General features: G+C 45.4%; 1 protein-coding gene across 1 annotated transcript in view; it reads left to right on the plus strand.

The window, feature by feature from the left end:
* The first annotated feature begins 3,863 nt into the window (after positions 1–3,863).
* Positions 3,864–19,620, plus strand: part of TPH1 (tryptophan hydroxylase 1) — a 369,780-nt gene continuing 354,023 nt past the window's right edge. Inside the window, exon 1 of the mRNA XM_069623792.1 lies at positions 3,864–4,153. Coding sequence (XP_069479893.1) covers positions 4,067–4,153 — 87 coding nt within the window. The 5' untranslated portion in view covers positions 3,864–4,066. The remainder of the gene's footprint in view (positions 4,154–19,620) is intronic.

Below are 19,620 nucleotides of genomic sequence, written 5' to 3' on the forward strand. Positions count from 1 at the left end.
GTGGGTTCCCCCATGTTCACACATATTAGTCATGCTCCAGCCAAGTGTGACTTTTCTTGAAGTCCATGCTTTAAGAGGCAGCAGGTGTAGTGTCCTAGTACACTGTACATAGCTCGTGCATCCGCACGAGGGGACGCACGTGGAAGAGAGGGAGATGGAGAAGCCTGGAACGTTGGCTCCGATGTCAGTTGTAAGAGGAGAGAAGGAGAGAAGACGTCCATTTCATGTCCCCTTCTTATTTACCAATAATACTTAATATTACAAGTTGTAACGCCATAATAAATATATATACACTCCTACTTTGTTTCCCCATACTTCAGCAGGTTTGGAGAACAATGAATTTCAACACTTTTAGCAGGACATTTTTAGTGAGGTTGGTCATTACATGGGAGATGTGACATCCAGGCTGGAAGTGGGAGATGTCCTTGTGAAATTTTGCCCACAGCCAGCAAAAGGGTCTTGTTGAATATATTTTGGGGTTATAGCTATCACTTGGTGGTATTCTCTTTTATTATGGTGGTATTTGCTGATAGTTTACTGTAGTGACTCATTGGGGTATTCGTATAGTGGTAAAACTAACTTTAGAATATTGTCCAATAACTATTTTTACCATTTTTACATTGAATTAGTTTTCTATTTTTATCTGTGCCCAGTCTTACCAATAGTCCTTGATAGTAGGGAACTTGGCAAGAGAAATACACTTTGAGAAACTGGAAAAAAAACGGCAATGACCTTTAGCACAAATACAGAACTACATGCACGTTAAAGTAGACAGGACCTACTAATGAAATGTTCTAAAAAGCCCTGGCTAACTGATCCCATTAAACAGCAGCTCCTCACTTAAACTGATAATTACCCAGCTATGTTGGTGATATTTGTGCTTCAGCTTGGCATAGAAACCTTCACCAATCGTTCTGTCTGCCTCACCCAGGGTTGGTCACTCAGATTAGGACTGCTACAACACCGGACAGCCTGCTAGCTAGCCTGCTAATATCGTCTCCCAGCCTCCGAAGATGTCTGACCAGCTACTCCCTCTCAAACCCTTTGTATTCCCTATCTGTGCCACTCAAGGGATCATTCCACTGAAAATGCCATGTGATTTCATTGCTGAATGGAAAAAATACCTCTCTCCTTGCTTCCTGCTTCAACAATGCCCTGTTTTATTAGTGCGGATTGTCATATTTCTCAGCTTACCACACAGCACAGATTCAGCATGCACGCTTTTAATTTCCCATTTTAAAAAGCATCATGCATTTTCCAAACTGCTTTCAGGCTTTTTCAACATAGACTAGTTTGCACTAGATGTTATTAAGGGATTCAGTTACCTGTTACTGGGATTGGATTAGTATGTTAATTTATATTAGTATTATATTAGTATTATATTCAGTGCAGCTCAGTCAATTGAAATATTATCTTGAAATAACATGCAATTTTAAACACATGCTTTGTGCATTGCCATTTTATTTAATCGTGCTTGATACTCACACTCTTGAGCCCCTATTGCAGTGCAACCCAGTCTAACATGTGCATGCTAAAACGACGAGCTACATGTGCATGCTAAAATGATGATCTGAAATGTGGAGTCACATCGCTAAAATTCTCAGCTCCTACAGCTACTCCTACAGTCTACCTTGGTCTGACATTTTTTTCATGAAGACGAAGTAGCTGTTCAAATGTCACTGGTGTTTTGTGGGTGAAACATATTATACATTGCTCTTTGTCAACCCACCCATCATGTTTTGTTTTCCTGGTATTTTTCTGTGAGCAGTGATATTTTTTTCACTTTTACTTTTGCAGACCATTTTTATTTTCACACACATGTGCAGGCCGTTATTGTTTTCAATTTTTAAAATCCTGTTTTCCATGTGACAGGGATCTTTGATTCCTCCTTCTTTTTTAAATTAAAATGCTGCTTGTCCATTGGTAATGACAGGTACACATGGCTCTTTAACTTTACTTGACAACAAAAACAAATGACAGGTCGTTTTTGTTTCAGTGTTTAAAATCTTGCTATTCGTGTGAAAGGGACTTCTGTTTGGGGTCTTTAAATGCACCCCACATTGGCTTTCGATGTTATGAGCCCACATCTGTTACAAGCAGATTCGGTTCAGGTGGGATGGGCCGTTTTGACGTTCCTAAAGCGTGCCTTGTCATTAAGAGAACTTCTAATAAATTCTGACTGTTCAGGATTTTATAGTTTTGTTGGGAAGCATTTATGATGATTTTATTTGTTCAATGTTTCTTTGGATATTACGATGTAATTTGTCATGTTTATATAATATTCTATGTTTTACCGAAATAAACTACTATGAATAAATAACATAAAATATTTGTTTAGCCTATGTGTTTGCAAAAAGTGGTGGAAGATTCAATTTTTACACAGATTTGCAAAGAATTGCAGTGGAAGGAAAGCAGAAATTCCTTTCCAATATCTATTCGGAGACAGTAGCTCACTAACCACGCATGCTCACAAAGTGGCTTACCTTATTAGTCAGCTGCGCGCATGGAAAATAATGTGCCCAAGAGAAGCTAACCAGCTCCACACATAGAGAAAAATAATTGGAGGGAACATTGCTGGAGATACAAATGAAGATGGTTAGTGGCAGAATGGTAGACAATGTCAGTCACAGCTGTATGCTTTTATGTATCAGGGAGATTGGGGGGTGGGGGCAGTGGTGCCCATTTCGGACAATATAAAGGAGTGATATGTACAAATATTGCTTTCAGGAACATTATAAGTTCAGAGGGCATGTGCTGTGACCAGGACTCCACATGCGTTGAGTGTGGAGGATGGGAACATGGATGTAGCAGTAAACTTCCTTGTACATTATAGTAAGCATGACACACGGTAAGTCGGCAACACGTCCGAAGAATGTTTGTGCCACCTCACGAGAGACAATGCCTCCGGCAGGAGGAAATTACTTGCTCGGAAACTTCTTAGAAATAGCAGCGTGACTAACCGGAACGCCTCGTGAAATATTGTTCGAGAAAACGTCACTTAATGGGGAAGATGGAACCCCGGCAGAAGTAATTACAATGAAATGCCGCGCGCCACGTCGCGCGTGTTTACTTTCCTTTATCCTCTTAGCCCGGGCTGAAGCGCGTCACCACCCTGTTTGATCTGGGCTTCATTTATTTATTTTTTTTGTAATGAATGTATTCATTTTAATGAACCGCCGTTAATTCCCCTTTGACGTGGAATGGTTGTTTTTCTTCCCTGCCTTTTACTTTGTGACGAGATTAAGACTCGGTGTTCCGGATAACACCCCCCCCCCCCGCCCAACACCCCCCCCCCCCGCCCCTCACCCAAGATACACCTACAGATAAATAGAGGTGGGGGTCACACTTCCCAGAACACCCAGACTTCAGAGGAGCCAGCCACGGCACCGACACACGCCAAAGGCACCACCCGTTTATGCTGGACCCTCATCGTCCCTGTACACCAGCCGTATAGGTGCACGCAGACATCTGCAGCCCCCTGCCGTTCCCAGCCTGTAGGGGCAGTTCCTGGGTGCGAGTGCTGAACTTGGCCATCTCCAGCCTGTAGTGGCAGTGGCTGTGTGCGCACTGCGGAACACTGCCATGCCTAACCTGTAGCGGCACTGGGTCAATGCTGCTGATCTCTTCCACACTGAGCCTGTAGTGCCAGGTGCTGGCTACGTGCTGGAGTGTGCCATACCAGCCTGTAGAGGAAGGCTGTGTGTATACTGGACTCTGCCAGAGAAGGGAAACGCTGCTAACCTACGCTGCGCGGTGCTGAAACCTGCCAGCAGCGCCCACCCTGACGACTGACACACTTCAGTTGTGCGCATTGAAAACGGAAGCAGACAGGGTTGTGCATATTGAATTCTGACACACTTAAGCAGTGTGGGACGGTGCAGAGGCGAGAGCTCCGCTGGCAACCAGCCCACCAGCCAGAAGAACCCTGACAGAGGCGCCAGAAGAGCGCGGCCACTTGCAGCGTGTGCTGTCCCTGCCTCCGCCCCACACCCCGACATTGCAGAGGTGCGAACATCCAGCCCCAGAGGAGCACAGTCAGCACCCGAAACCCCCTCATCCCAGCGGCATGCACTCGTGCAGGATGGGAGGCCCGCGGAGGGGTCGTTCCTTCGACTCCATGAACTCTGGCTGTGGCGACAAGCAGCAGAACGAGGTCTGTGCTCCGCACGTCTACGCCCAGGGCGGCAGGTTAGAGGTTTAGAGTGTGTTTGTGGCGCTTTCTTGTGTGTGAGGAAAGTGTCCATAGGGCTACTGCCCAGGCCCTAGCGTGTTATTAATCCGTTCACTTCTTATTCGGATTTCTGAAAGATACAGCCACCGTGAGGGGGGAGTGACGCACTAAGAATTAGGAACCGGGTCGGTGTTAAAATGTGGGTGCTTTCCTCGAGGGCATAGGAGTGGGGCTCGGGTTGGAGAATGTAGGGCAGTCGGGGAGTGTTAGGGGCGGCGCGCTACGATTTAGTATTTGAAAGGCTGTCATGGATGTGAGATGCTGACGATCAGAGGGGATTATGCCAGACTATAATCTCCGGCAGGGTGAGGGGGTGCTGGGCCGCAGTTTTAGCTGTAGGTCGGCTACACTGGGTGCCGCACCGCGTCGCCTCGGGCTGCCTGCTTCAGCATGGCACTAATACACATTTCTCCTGTGTAGATGCCAGGTCACCCCGTCACACACTTTGTATGTAACAGGACATGCACACATCTGCATGAGTGCCCTACCTAACGATTTGGGACACATCGGTGTAGCTGAAAGTTAGACCCCGGGGAGTCACCTCCACATGCGCAAGGAGGGGACCAAAGCAGAGCCGGCTTTTCATTATTCCCAAATCAATACCGTCAATTATTTGAGTGCTAGGAGTTATAGAACTACGAAATAATTATAAGCGCTATATTGAAGCAGATTCACGCGTATTTTCATTTTAGGTGCATTTGCAAAAGCTGGATCTCATAAAAATGAACAGCAAATCACCAGATTAAATTATGATCAGAAATGAATATATTAGTAACTCTGTCATTGTCTGGGAAACGGCGAAGTGTAAATAGCAACGAATCGTTCTAACCTGAACTCATATAGGCAGAAATGATTTCAAGTACATATATCCGAGCTACATGCTCGGCCAGTTGTCTTTTTTTATGTAAATGTTACACAGCATTTGGTCCAATTGCGATCAAGCGGCGTGAGATGTATTCGAGTGTTGCGTGTCCTGCAAGCATTCGTTCATTCCTCACCACCGTATAGCGCCCAGACACAGAACTGCAAAATTCTGATAAGATAAAGTATTATCTACAATGTTATGTATATATTTCATAGAGAAATAACCGGCCCGCATAGCAAGTGTGCCCTGTTCTTCACTGCTAACTGGAGGGGTTACTAAATAGAGACTGCAGTTTTACGAGACGCCGCAAAGTAGAACCCCACGGATCCCTTTGGCGATAATATAGCACCAAAAAGCAGAGCTGGCTGGAGATCTGCGGGGGACCATTTCAACATGATGGTTGCTCCTTCCCCCGTTTTAGAGCACAACACAGTCTGAGACATAAGTAAAGGGGCATACATTATAATTGAGATAAATGTAAGGTTCGTAGCCGCCAATTATCATGAGGCTGCCAGCCAGCAGAGAGCTGAAACACCGAATGCCCGCTGAACAGCAATGAATCCTTCCTTGTAATCAAGTGCCTGACGTGCAGAAACCAGCGTGGAAACGTGACGCGGCGATAACACTCTGGTTTCACCAATGGAATTGGCGCTGGAAGGGGCTCCAGCAGACGCAGCTTGTGGTGCGAGCCGTGCAAAGCGCACACTGTAAGCCCCACATCAAAAGTAATACACAAGGGAATATATGGACGGGTTATTAGATTGCAGTTGCTGGGGCCCGCTCGGACACTCGAGGCTCCTTTCATTTAAAAATGTTGAAAGGCCCTACCGCCGTCCCTGCCGAGAATCATCTTTTAGTGTGAACCTCGAGTGCAGTCACCTACTTCGCATCCGGGCAAGCTCGCACACAGACATACATCGGCAACTAAATACAGCCATTACTTAAATGCGTCTAGAGGCGTGTCTGTGTGCATTCACCGCTATGGGATCGGTACTGCATTGGGAATGCAATACGCTCCTTCGCATTCTCTGCCGCGTTTGTCCCCTGGGCCTCGCTGCACTGTCGAGTCTCACCTGTCACCTTCCCAACACTTCGTACAGCTTCGGATATAAACTGTTTTATTCAGGGGTCAAGTCCTAAATATTTCAGTGGGGGACTCATCAACAAACGCAACGGGATGTGACGTCGCCAGAAATGTGCTTATACAGGTGAAACATGCACATTTAATTTAATTGGCTTTGCCTAACCACCCGAATTGCACAGGGCGAACCACATTTGCCTTTCATAAAATCAACACACACACAACACCAAGACAGGATATTTTCTTCGGATAGTGTTTTTGAAAACGTTAAACGGTGTGCATGTTTTAAACTCCAAGAACCAACACAAATGTTTTCCCTGGGACTTGCAGTACGAAAATGGGACATTTCACCTTTAGTTGTTTGTTATTTTTCATCAGGTTATATAACGCAGTGGTGAAGTGTCCGTCCTGTAAACCTGATAACTGCCCGAGGTCGGCTTTAATTCATAAATTCAAAGATGACATCCAATGTTTCTCTTTTAGCTGAGGGAGACTGAGTCCACCCTCTGAATAAAGTGGGTGGACTCCGTCCCCCCCGCGTGTACCCTCGACTTGAGCCCTGGTCTTATTCCGTTACTCGCCCCCTACGTTCTCTGTGTTTTTAGCCATCTTGTGGATTCGTTTTTAAAACTGAGGGGAATGTTATTGCCCCCGTGCCCTGTGGCTGCAGTACCTTTCGGGTCCCAGGGCCCCTCTTTCTTATTGTGCCCTGCTCTGCTCAAAGGGAATGCCCATTATTTACCCATAATTATCTCATTTTGAATGAGATCAGTAATGAAAGTCATGCGCGCGCACCCACGTATTCAGTTCGACAACCAATCACTGATGCACTCTTATGCTCACTCTTCCCACTTAATAAAACCTAACAAAAGTCCGAATGAAGTGCACCTGCTCACTTCCCCACATAGCACATTCCCTGGAGACACAACGGTGTGCCTTAGTATTTGCACACGCCACGGCACAGGCACACAGAACTGTGTAATAACATCTCCACCACTCACACGAGCCGCGACGAGTCCTTACATCCATTCAACTGCTGTTGCTTCCTGGTAAATTGCAGGGATCTGTACATCTCACCTTTGTCCCTTAAGGAGTATTTCTGGGTTCACCGTCCGGCCACATTTAATGCACGGAGGTTCCTGCAGCAGAGGTGGGGAATCACAGGGCATCGGACTCAACTGGGAGCTTGCAAATAAGGGAATTTACTGAGCAAATCCCCGGCTGACTTCACGTTTACAGATGTACACGGATAGACCAACATGCTTTACATTAGTTACACTCAACCAGTCACTCTGTCATGCACTCACGCACACACACCCAAGCACGCACAGTTACTCATTCACAATCTCATACACAGACACGCTTATTGGTTCACTCGTTGACTGTGGTGGCAAGTGAATGTATTAATTAGATGCACGTAAACAATTCCAATGAATGTCCTCGAGAGACTGAGCATTGGACCCAACCAAAGCGGGTTCGGGATAGTTCTCCCTCTGAGACATGTTTTGAAATGATGTATTAAAATTGTGCCTTTTACAGCACCATTTCTGTAACAAAATTGGGCAGAACAACCACACAGTTTACACTCGGTTTTGTATGAGGAGGCTAGCTCACTGTCCCAGGAGGATAGCTCAGTGGCAACGTGCTCACCTTAGAAACAAGACGACACGAAGCAACACAATTTCAATCCCCCAGGTCTGCGCTTAAAAACCTCCGGGTATTAAGCGTGTTATTAATACGCAACTAAGAGACATATTCCTGTAACAGTGCCTCGATGCCCCCGGGCTGTGGGAGTGCTTTAAAAATGCAAATAAATAAATGAAAACATCCAATAGATTTCAAATCACCAGCAGTGCACAGAAGCATTTTCCTGGGCATTTTCTTTACACCTTTGCCCACAACGTATGCCAGTATTCTGCCAGTATAAAAACAAGTTTCATGCTGACTGTGCCCAAACATGCCAATCCTAGCTGTGCCGGCATATGCTAGAACCCCACAAATAAGAACATACTCTTGTTTACTTTGCCTCATGGTTGAAGTCATTAAAGTCAGAACTCATATCTTGGGTGAAGTTAGTTCAGTAAAGATTGAATAGCAGCACCTCTGGTCTAACACAGAAACGGACACCACACAATCTCCAAACAATTCAGATCTGTGTTAGCCCTGCCCCCAGAACACCAACTAATATAGACGTTTCAATGCATTGATTCTAATGTAACCAGCAGAAGATGTTATGACTTAATTAGGGAGGATTCTACTTCTTCTGATTAGCACATTAAACCTCTATGATGGGATGGAGGAGACTTGGTCTTCCAAGGTTACTCCTGTCACCTTTAAGAGACAGTAACAAAGATGTGTGCTCAGTGTTCAATTAAGACGTATGGGGCCTGATTCATACAGCGTTTTCCAATAGGATTGCACCATTATAAAACACTTCAGTGAATCAGGCCCATGCGGTCTTCACACTTTGGAGTGAGTTCAACAAGTACCAGAACAAGCATTTATATCATGTGTGAGGCTACAGATATGTGTGCTGAGGTATGCCAGCATGCAAGTAACAGATCACTTTGGTGGGGCAAGTCTCGCTTTTCCATTCTGACTGCAAACAAATAATTCAAAATGGAGTCTTCGAAGCTATACCAAGTCTGTGTGAATGAGTACAAGGCCTAGTTCTCTTGCATTAGAACACTTTTCCAACTTCCCAACTAAATTCACTTAGTTTAACTTCCTATTTATTTCCCTTTAGACAGTCTTTTATATGTAACAGCATTTTTCCTCCACACCATTAACAACATAATAAGAAAATAAGTCCTTGCTGGCTTCGCCAATTTTGGCCAGTATCATCATGTGAGAACATATCCATGTTTGCTTTGCTCATAATCGTAGTACAAGTGTCATGCCACTGTAGGAAACTTTGTTCCTGCTAGCTAGACCGATGTAGGCCAGTTTCCTCACATAAGAACAATCATCATGTTGGCCCTGGCCATAATGCTAGCAAAAATGCTATGCCACATTAAGAAAACATGCCCTTAACGGCTGCATCAATGTATGGCAGTATCCCCTTTTATAAATACTCATCCTGTTGGCCTTTCCCATAATGCCAGTAAAAATGATATGCCACAGTAGAAAATATGTCCATACTGGCTGCACTAATGTAGTCCAATAGCTCCATTTAAGAACAATCAGCATGTATAAATTACCCATAATGCCAGTAAAAATGATATGCAACTGTAGGCAACCATATCCATACTGACTGCGCCAGAACACTCACCATTTTAGACTTGTCCATAATGCTAGTCAATATTATATGCCAGCATTAGAAAACATGTTCATACAGGCAGCACTAATATAGGCCAGTATCCCTACTTACAAACACAGATTATGTTGTCCTTACCCATAATGCCAGCCAAAAAGATATGCCACACTAGAAAACATGTCCATACTGGCTGCACAAATGAAGAACAGTATTCCAATTTAAGAACACTCATCATGTTGACTTGTTCAGCATATGAAGGCAAACACCTGCACATATATATAAAACCTAATAATACAACACATTTATCCTACAATTCTTACCACTTTGTCATATTTTAAGAGTACATCTTGTTCGTTTTCACATGTTCAAATCATGCAGCAAGGCGTCAATATCTTGCCAATAGTTAATGACACAATAAATCGAATGAAATACATCCCCTTTCATGATTCTATGCCAAATATTGTTTGTAACATCTTGTGTTATTGGGGCTGTGTAGTATGAACTTAAGCATTTGTTTCTGTTAGCTGAGGTACCGTGACAGCTTAGGATCAAGTGTTTTAAACTTTTAATGCTACCCACGTGGTAAAAAACCTATTTATGATGGGCATTTTGTGCCAGACTCCAGTCACTTAGTCGGTGGGATACCACCAAATGCAATTACTGTTACCAGCTTCTGATCTGCCGTAATATTAGGCAGATTACAGGTGCCAGTAAGGGTAAGTAATTCCCCATTCCATGGCCATGGGGGAATTGCAGATATTACTGGCGTCGGTAATACTGGCTGTTTTTTGCCAGTGGGGTTTCTGACCTATCTCCAGCTCTTGGCTGGTGGTAAATCAGGCCACCCCACCGGCAAACTTGTAGTTTGGCAGTGTGGGAAAAGTGTCAGTAACAGAATTACTGCCACTTTTTTCCCACACCGCCAAACTAGTATTGAGGCCCAATCTCTTCTAATATTCTGGTTAGCAAATTCATGTAGATACTTGGGTTTGGGTGTGTCTTTGTATGATGGGATACAAGAAATATATTCGAATGTCAAACTGTTTGTTGTGAGATCAACCTTGTTCTGCTCGCAATCAAATAAATAGATTGTCATACCATTGTCAATCATATCCATATTGCACCTGAAGCGATAATTCAAGCATATAGACCAGTGTCTCGATTCTGTTACAAGTGGACCCATGGTAGTATTGGTCAAACAAGTGTCAGTAGCAGAACTGGCTTGGTGTACCTGAGACATTCATCTCTTGTGGTTTCGGGGCGGGGCAGTATTTTATTAGTCATTAGCAATCGTCTTTTAATAAACTGGAATTGAATCGATGTAAGTCCTAACTCGTCTCCCAGGTATTCTACATGCAGATTTTTGGCACACTCAAAAATGTTCTTCAGATACATACTGTCCATCATAACCAGCTTTTTATTTTGGTAGATCCCCATATCTCAGATCCGTAAAACATAATCAGAACCAATTTCTTTGTATAGTAGTCAATCAGTGGATGCATCTTATAACCACAATGGTTCCTTCTGAAAATGGCAATGGCAGACAAAAAATATTTTAATTGGCACTTTACCATCTCCATATAGTCATCGCACTGTAGTTTATTATCAATCTTCACACTTAAGTATTTGTTATTGACCAAATCAAGCTTGGTAGTTTCAAGATACCATCTGATATTCATATTTTTTGGGGGAATCATGTAATATCATTGCTTTGTTTTTTCTTATATTGATGGACAAATAATGTTTATAGAAATATATATTATGCAAATTATATGCAACTGTAAGAAATCTTGTTCACACTGGCTGCACCAATGTAGACCAGAATCCTCACTTACGAATACTCATCATGTTGACTTTGCTCATAATGGCAGTAAACAAGATATGCCACTGTAAGAAAACATGGAGGGAGATCATTCCCTCAGTCCCCACCCCAATCAGATGCTCTTCTCCCTTGCCAGCGGCCCACACACTCACATTCATGCACATTCACACTGCACTTATTCTATTCACGTCCGCATTCATATGATACAACATTCACACTGTACTAATTCTCCCATTCATGCGCACACCCATACAAAATAACATTAACACTGCAATACAACACACATTGCACTCACATGCTCTCATTCACAAGTGCACCCATATTCTATAACAAACACACTGCAATCTAATTCATACATTCACTTACACAGACACGTGTATGAATACAAACATACATGCAGACAGACATACATATGTGCAATGGTTTGTTTGTTTCTTTACCCGCATGGCCCCAATGCCTCAGAACTCCCACTACCACCATGGCTGCCACCCTCAGACTACCTGCATGGCCTTCTGGCTCCTGTACACCGCACAGGAAGCAGGGAGCGATGTTCTCTCTTTGTGGTTCCTGACTTGCACAGTGGGGCCAGAGTGCCTACAACTCATGCCCCTGTCCATCCTAATTCTTGGACCGGCACAGGAGGACCACCAATACACCATTGAGCCCATAGCCCCACAGCCTGTGTGCCCAACGGGCCAGGCAGAGCTGGGGAAGAAAACTGCTCCTGCCATGCATGTCTCAATGGGCATGCCATAGCTGGGGTACTGTAAGCAAAGAGAAACCACATATCCCCACAGCAACGCCAGCCCGTTATCACTTAGTTGCCACAGCTGAGAGAGTGCTCAATATTTTCATTTATGGCTCCACCATAGTGGCAGTGGCGTGGCAGCCCTCCATCACCACTGTGGACGAGGCACCTCTGCTCACTTAATCCAGGTCATTCACTTAATCACCTACAGCCACACTCAGCAACTCGCTCGCACTGGCAGTCTCTTTCTCTCTCTTTCTTAATATTTCTCTCTCTCACACACACTGACTCTCTCATACAGTTTCTAATTCTATTACCTGATGGCTAATCTTCTATATTTGTATCTGCTGTGCAATTTGTCTAACCTTTTTCTCTTTTTCCCTATGTATCTAATAGTCAATTGCAAGTGCTGTTAAATTAATTTTCTTGTTCTATTTCTCTTATATGTATATTTGTGAAAAGTTCTTTTGAACTGTAACACAATAAAAAAAATAAAAAAAAATTATACTTTAACAGACACCGAGCAACGCAATTAAAATGAGTCATTGCCCATTAGATTTTCTGGATTTCTCTAGTTGTCGGGGAACGGGAAAAACACCCCCCCCCCCACACACACACACACACGCACGCGCGTCTTTATTAAGTCTCCAACACCAACAGTGCAACACAATCAGCCTTAATGTTGCATTCTGCATCACTGGGAGTAATTACACTGTCACCCAGAAGCAAGCATATATCAATGTGTGTGTCAGGCACTTCTTCTTCCGACACGCCTTGCAAGCAAACGCTGCAACACCGCGTTGCACTGATTATGTGATTAAATAACACTGGGCAGAAGAGTGCACCCCGAACATTGCTCGTTGTATGTGCAGCACGCAGTAAGGCTTTCTGTTCAGGTTGGGGGTCTCGGGTGTGATTCACAGGGGTGAGACTCCGCAAGCTGTCCTGCCAGAGTAGATGCAATGTCAACCCTTCGGTCAGTCAGTAATGTCACCATTCAAGCACCAGAGTAGAGTTCATTTTGTGGCGCGTCATTCTACGTCTACCATTTCCATGGTAAGGGTTGGGAGACAGCGCTTCATGCAATACATGTCAATATTATTCTCCCACCAAGGTGGGACATTTTGGGATGGCCAGGGTAGTGTGCATGTCAATCCAGCATGCACATTTTCTGCAGCCCTCTTGCAAATCCAGTCCGCATTTTCCATCATGAAAGTAGCCGAGTGGAGTCCTCCTACTTGTGCCTCTTTATTTTATCAGAAGAAAACATCTTCATTATTCAGCTGACCCCCCACTTTACCGCCTGTGAGTGGTGGGTTAGACCAGTGGCGTAACACAAAATGTGGGGGCCCCCCTGCGAGCCATGCTGAGGGGGCCCCCCAACTCGGCAACAAATCACGGGTTGCGCCACACTCTGGGCCGGCCTAGACTGTCACGCTTGCACAATACGCATGAACGTGCTGCTGAAGGGGTATGCCGCACACTGCACTAGGAAAAAGATATAAATATGTGTTTTAATGCAATATACAGCACACTTTCTGAGATAAATTGGCTATAAAGCCAGAGTGTTTGCAATTGTTTTGTAGGGTAACACAATCCAATACATGCAAGTCACCAACAGTGCACAGGAACATTAATGCTTCCAACTGGCTGCACAATGTAGACCAGTGTAAACACGTAATAACATTATAGTACAGAATGCCAGGCCACATTTAGACATACCTAGACTGTTTTCAGCAAAATGCCAGTCAAAGCAATAACACTCATCAAGAAGAGAGCACACAATAAAGCATGTGTCTCCATGGCCTCGAACAACACGGCCAAACTCTTTAAAATCTGCAAGGAACTGGTCAATCCTGTTGTGGTCTATACCTCTTCTGTTCCCTCCCATGCCCTCTGTACAGCTCTGGCCTCTCATTTCTCTGCTAAATCTCAGGACATCCTGTCCTCTATGTCCTCTTCCTCTCTCGGCCCATTTTGGCCATCTCTTCTCTCCTCCTCCTTTTTCCTCTTTCTCTCTGACAACACCTGACGAGGTTTCTAGACAAGTCCGATATATGAAAGTGTCGTCCAAACAGGTGCTCCGCTGCTCCTCCAGAACCATCAAAGCCCATATTGACACCCTCACTCCAGCCTTGGCCGATTTCTGTAATCACTCTTTCACCACTGCAATGTTCCCCTCTCCCTTTGAGCACTCCCTTGTGCACCCACTCCTCAAGAAGCAGTCTGCTGATCCTACCTGCTGGAAAACTATCGCTCAATCTCCACCTTTCCTGAGCAAACTCTTGGAAAAGCTTGCCATCTCCCAGCTTACTCTCCACACTGAATCTGTTGGTTGTCTCCATGACCATCAGTCTGGCTTCAGAGCTGCCAGAGGCATGGAAACTGCTTTCCTTAACACCTGTGCTGCTCTCTAACCTTGATTCCAGCATTCCTTCTATTCTCATCCTTCATCTTTCCTCTGCTTTCGACAGGGTCAACATCGCCATCCTGATCAATCGACTCTGTGAGAACCTGGGCATCACAGATCAGACCCTAGAGTGACTGACCTACTTCCACTTGGACCGCCACTCCGCTCCCAGGTCGATCGTGGTCCCATTCTCTCCGCCACCTCTCTCTACCTGTGGCATTCCCCAGGGCTCTATCCTCTCACGCTGGTTTTTCAACCTCTACTTGGCCACTTTGGCCTCCCTGATCTCTACCTTATCCTCTAACTTTCAGTGTTGTGCAGGTGACTCAGCTTTCCTTCAGGCTCCCCTCATCCTCCTCTCCTCTCTTGCTCATTCCTGACTGTCTATCCACGATTCAGGATTGGTGCGCCTCCAACAATCTCTGCCTTAATGCCAGTAAGACAGAGATCCTTCTCATTGGGACCCTTGCCACTGTGTTTCCTCTCTCACTATAGCAGACCACCTTGGGCCCTCTTCCTTTGCCTTCCTGCGAGGCAAAAAACCTTGGTGTCATCTTCAACGCCACACTCTCTTTCTCTCCTAACATCTCGGATATCACCAAGAAGTCCCACTACCAGCTGCTCCTCCTCAAAGGGACTCTTCCCTTTCTCACTCTCCACCAGAAGCTCACTGTCTCTAAGCTGGACTACTGCAACAGCCACTTTCTCAATCTGTCTTCCTCTAGTCTCCGTCATCTGCAAATAATCCAGAACAGGACTGCAAGACTTAGCCTTGGCCTCAAGCCCTGGGATTGTATTTCTCCAGCCCTGAAATCTCTCCACTGGCTGCAAGGATCAAGTTCAAGAACCTTTGCATTGCCCACAAGGCTTTCTGGGGCCAGTGCCAACACTAAATCCAATGCTCTCTTCCAAAATACCTTCTTTCTCTAACCCTTCACTCAGCTACCTCCAACTCTCTAAGGCTTAGACATTTCTCCAGGCAGAGAGTGGGGGTAGACCTCTCTCCTCTGCTGGTGCCTCCAACTGGAATGGCCTCCCTGCCCCTCTCAAACTTGAGGCGGACAACCTGAATTTTCGGAAGCAGCTAAAAGCTTTCCTCTTCTCTGCTGCTTTCGCTCTCTCTCCCCCCTGCTGACCTACCTGACCTACCTGTCTGCTGTACTGACTGGCTGCTTGGCTACCCTCAGAGTCTCTCTGAGTCCAGGCTCTTTCTTGATTGGTCACCCTTGCACTGCCTCCGGGCCTACCATGCACTTAGGGGCTGTAACTGTAACCCTGCAGTCCATTGTTCTCCTTGCACAACCAATAGCTGCTCTGCCCTGGCTGCACTTACTGAGAGCATTGCTGCCCTGTTTTCCCCTCCCCTCTCACTTGCACTTCCCTGCTCCCTTTTCCCTTGCACTTCTCGTTCTCACAATGACACAAGGCCTAGTAAGATCGTTTGTCTTGTCCTCCCTCTATCATCCCTCCCTTGTGTACACTTGTGTACAGGCGCATTATAAATGACTTGAATCACATCATATCATTTTTATCACAGATGCCCAAAAAAATATACAATGCCGCAGTAAGAAATGGCTAGACTGGCAGCACCCAAATGCCAATCTAGCCAGGTAATTAAAGTTAGCAGGACTACTTTATCAGAAATGTCCAGTTAAAAGAAAGTCATACCAAACTGAGGAATGACTAGACTGGCTAAATCAAAATGCCTCTCTAGCCACTAATACCACATATCATGCCTGCTTAGCCTGGACATGGACAACCATTATGATTTATCACACAATCCTGCCCCCCACACATCCACTCTCCCTCCCACCCACCACCCCAACCTCCACAATCAGCTCCTTGGCCCAGAATTACCTCTGCGTCCCTCTTCCTTGTCCCAGAGCTTTCGTATGAGGCTCCTTGCCTCATAGGTAAGTACTGGGATGAGGAACAGTGGGACTAGGAGTGATGAAGATTACAGGTAGCTAAATCAGGCATTACCTCCATGTACCTCTACCTCTTCCCAGTACTTTTGTATGAGGCAGAGTGCCTCAAACACACGTACTGCCTCGTATATAAGTACTGGGACGAGGAAGAATAGGGCTAGGAGTAAGCAAGGCATTAAACACAAGTAGTAGCGCAACACCATTGAGTTGACTGGGCTTCAGCACTACCCCCCCTGACATTTTGGGCTATATTGACTCAACTTGGCTAACCTTTAGAGCAGTTGCCAGACCGAACAGGACACAGATTTTAAACGGCACCTGGTTTTTGCTGTTAACAAGAACCCAGCAATTACCAACGTAAAGCATTTCACTGTTAGTACCTGCATTCAAATGCCACATTGTTTAGGCGATTGAAATCGTGATGTGGGTTTAGTACTTGCATGCCAGGGGAGTGATTGGAAGGGTAGAGAGGGAACAGGAGACTTATAGGAGAGAGTTAACTGCTTGTAACATTGAATCTGCACTAGAATAGTCTCATTAAAATGCGTAAATAATTTGGATGCGCCCACACAAATAAGTTTCCCCCTCCCCACTGCATGTGAAGTTAGCGCCTCTCCCAACATTTGAAGGGTTAGCCCCCCGAAATGAAGGTTTTCTTGTGCCCTTGTACACAAGCACACACACCATTCACCTTATACACACCCAGTCATCCACACATTTAAGTGTGCACCCTTTCACCATACACTCACACAGGTAGCCACCTATACATTTATGTGTGCACCCTTTCACCATGCAGGCACACCCCCACAGCCACCCATACATTTAAGTGTGCACCCTTTCACCATACACACACAGGCAGCCGGCTATACATTTGAGTGTGCACCCTTTCACCATAGTCTCATACACGCACACCTCATGGAGTTGAGGGGGGGCCCTATTACTTAAAAAAGAAATTGGGGCTCATTACGGGTCCAGCGTAACCGTGCCGGTGCTACCGGCGGGTTGCCGCCAGACCCATAAAAAATTACCATGGCCTGACTTCCCGGTGCCACCGTGCTATTTCAAGTCCGGCGGCTGGGAAATCAGGTGCCGGTAATTTCGTTAAACCCCAGACTCCACGGGAATGGGGACACAGAAGCACCTGCACCTTTGTTAACGGTGCCGGTGCTTCCGTGACAGGTCTGCCTACCGTGGCTGCTGTGCCTGGCAGGGTCAGACCTGTCGGGCACGGCAGCCCCACCAGGCAGACCTGTAATATGCCGGTCCGGAAACAACAGTGCCTGTAAGCTTACCAGCACCGTTGTTTTCCGGACCGGCATGGTCAGAATGAGCCCCATTGTTTCTTTTTTAAGTCACTATAACTTCCTTAAGAAATTATTTCAGTTAAGGACCGAACCATAATCAAAATAATTTCTTTATGATGGCTGAGTGGCTTCAAAAACAAACAATTTCTTTTTGAAGGCATAAGGTTCCCCCCCCCCACCCCATGACATGGAGGCCTCCAGCCTAGGGTCTTCCATGTCATGGGGTACGGGGGCCCTCAGACTTCAAAAAGAAAGTTTCTTTTTGTAGTCACTCTGCCTTCATAAAGAAATTATTTCTGTTACAGAAATGTTCTTTATGAATGCAGAGTGAATTTCAAAAGAAACTTTATTTTTTTTTTTTAAATTTTTTTTTTTTTTTTTTTTTTTTTTACTGGGGCCCCCTCCCAGCCATGTGCTGGTGGGGCCCCCCGCACCGCGGGCCCCCCGTACCGCGGGGGCCCCTGTTACGCCAGTGGGTTAGACGCCTTTTTTGCCTATGTTCTATGCTGTGTGGCCGAGTTGGTAAGACTTTGGCTTTTCGTGTAGGAGAGACAACCGGGTTCTATTCCTGTCTTCACCATACAATTAAAATACGTGATTCTGGGAAAATCACCTTGGTCTCGTATCGCCATACATGACTAAAATTGGAAGCCTAGACCCTGGCGGCCTCGAAATTAAACGCTATTTATTGAAACTGCACGTACCTGATGGGTTATTTATAACGCGCTTAACCGCCAGAGGTTTCTAAGCGCGGACCCGGGGATCGAACCTGTGGTGCTTCTTGTCGTCTTGTTTTCAAGGTGAGCACGTTGCCCCTTGAGCTTTCCTCACGAGACATGCATCTAATGCCAATCTCTATGTTATCTCAATTCCACATAAACTGTATGGTCCAGATATCTGCCTAATTGAGCTAAGGAACCCCAACTTCCCATACTGGACTGGAGATAATACACCTCCAACGTGTGCCTTGTGTGAACAATCCCTTAAACTGTAGTGCTCAATATTTTGGGTGAGCCTTCATGGTTCGAGTCACCAATGTCATTCTCCCACTTAGATAATTTGGTCAGACAGTTTGCTGTTGCCCATGACACAGATTACAACATGTAACATTTTCAGATGCTTTCTATGTTAATTTACACTGCCTGTCATTGTATTTGTATTTTATTGGTATGATATGATAGGTTATTTATAACGTGCTTAATACCCGGAGGTTTCTAAGCGCAGACCCGGGATCAAACCTGTGTTGTTCCGTGTCATCCTACTTCCAAGGCGAGCACGTTGCCCCTAACCTATCCTCCCAAAACGGTATTTATATAGCACTTTCGCCAAAGCGCTGCACATAATTTAGACAAAACTGTACATCAGAAACATGAATTGGTGGACTACAAAACATCAATCAGAAAAAGATGAGACAAAGGAGGTTTAAGAAAGAGAGGCAAGAAGATGAGCTTTTAAGCAGAGGCGGAACATTTTAAAATGTGGGTGCCAGGAGAAAAAAGGAACGAAAGTGAGATTGTGCAAAGGGGGGTTTGGGAAAGGCAAGGAGATTCTGATGTTGTTAGCAGAGGTGCCAGGAGGGGCTATAAGGAGAGACAAGATCTGAAAGATAGGGGAAGCCAGACCATAATAATATTGAAAATCTATAGAGAACATTGAAAAGTAGGTGAGAATTCTAAGGAAGACGGGAGAGCGAGTGGAGAGTTGGGGTAATAGAGGAGCGGGAGGGCAGTAGAAAGGTAAGCCGAATGGCAGATTTAAAGACAGAGTGTAGAGGGGAGAACGCAGAGGCAGGAAGGCCTACGAGGATGGCCGAACAGCAATCGAGGCGAGCGAAAATGGTAGATGTGATTGGAGGTTTCGCTGTATGGAAAGACGGGTAAGTGCAGATGCGACGGATGTTGTAGAGGTGCAAGCGACAGATGCGGCAGTTTGAGAAATATGAGTAGAAAAGATGAGGGAAGAATCGAAAGAGACA

The sequence above is a fragment of the Ambystoma mexicanum genome, chromosome 11 (assembly GCF_040938575.1).
Source record: "Ambystoma mexicanum isolate Mex_15411 chromosome 11, UKY_AmexF1_1, whole genome shotgun sequence".
Classification (NCBI taxonomy): domain Eukaryota; kingdom Metazoa; phylum Chordata; class Amphibia; order Caudata; family Ambystomatidae; genus Ambystoma; species Ambystoma mexicanum.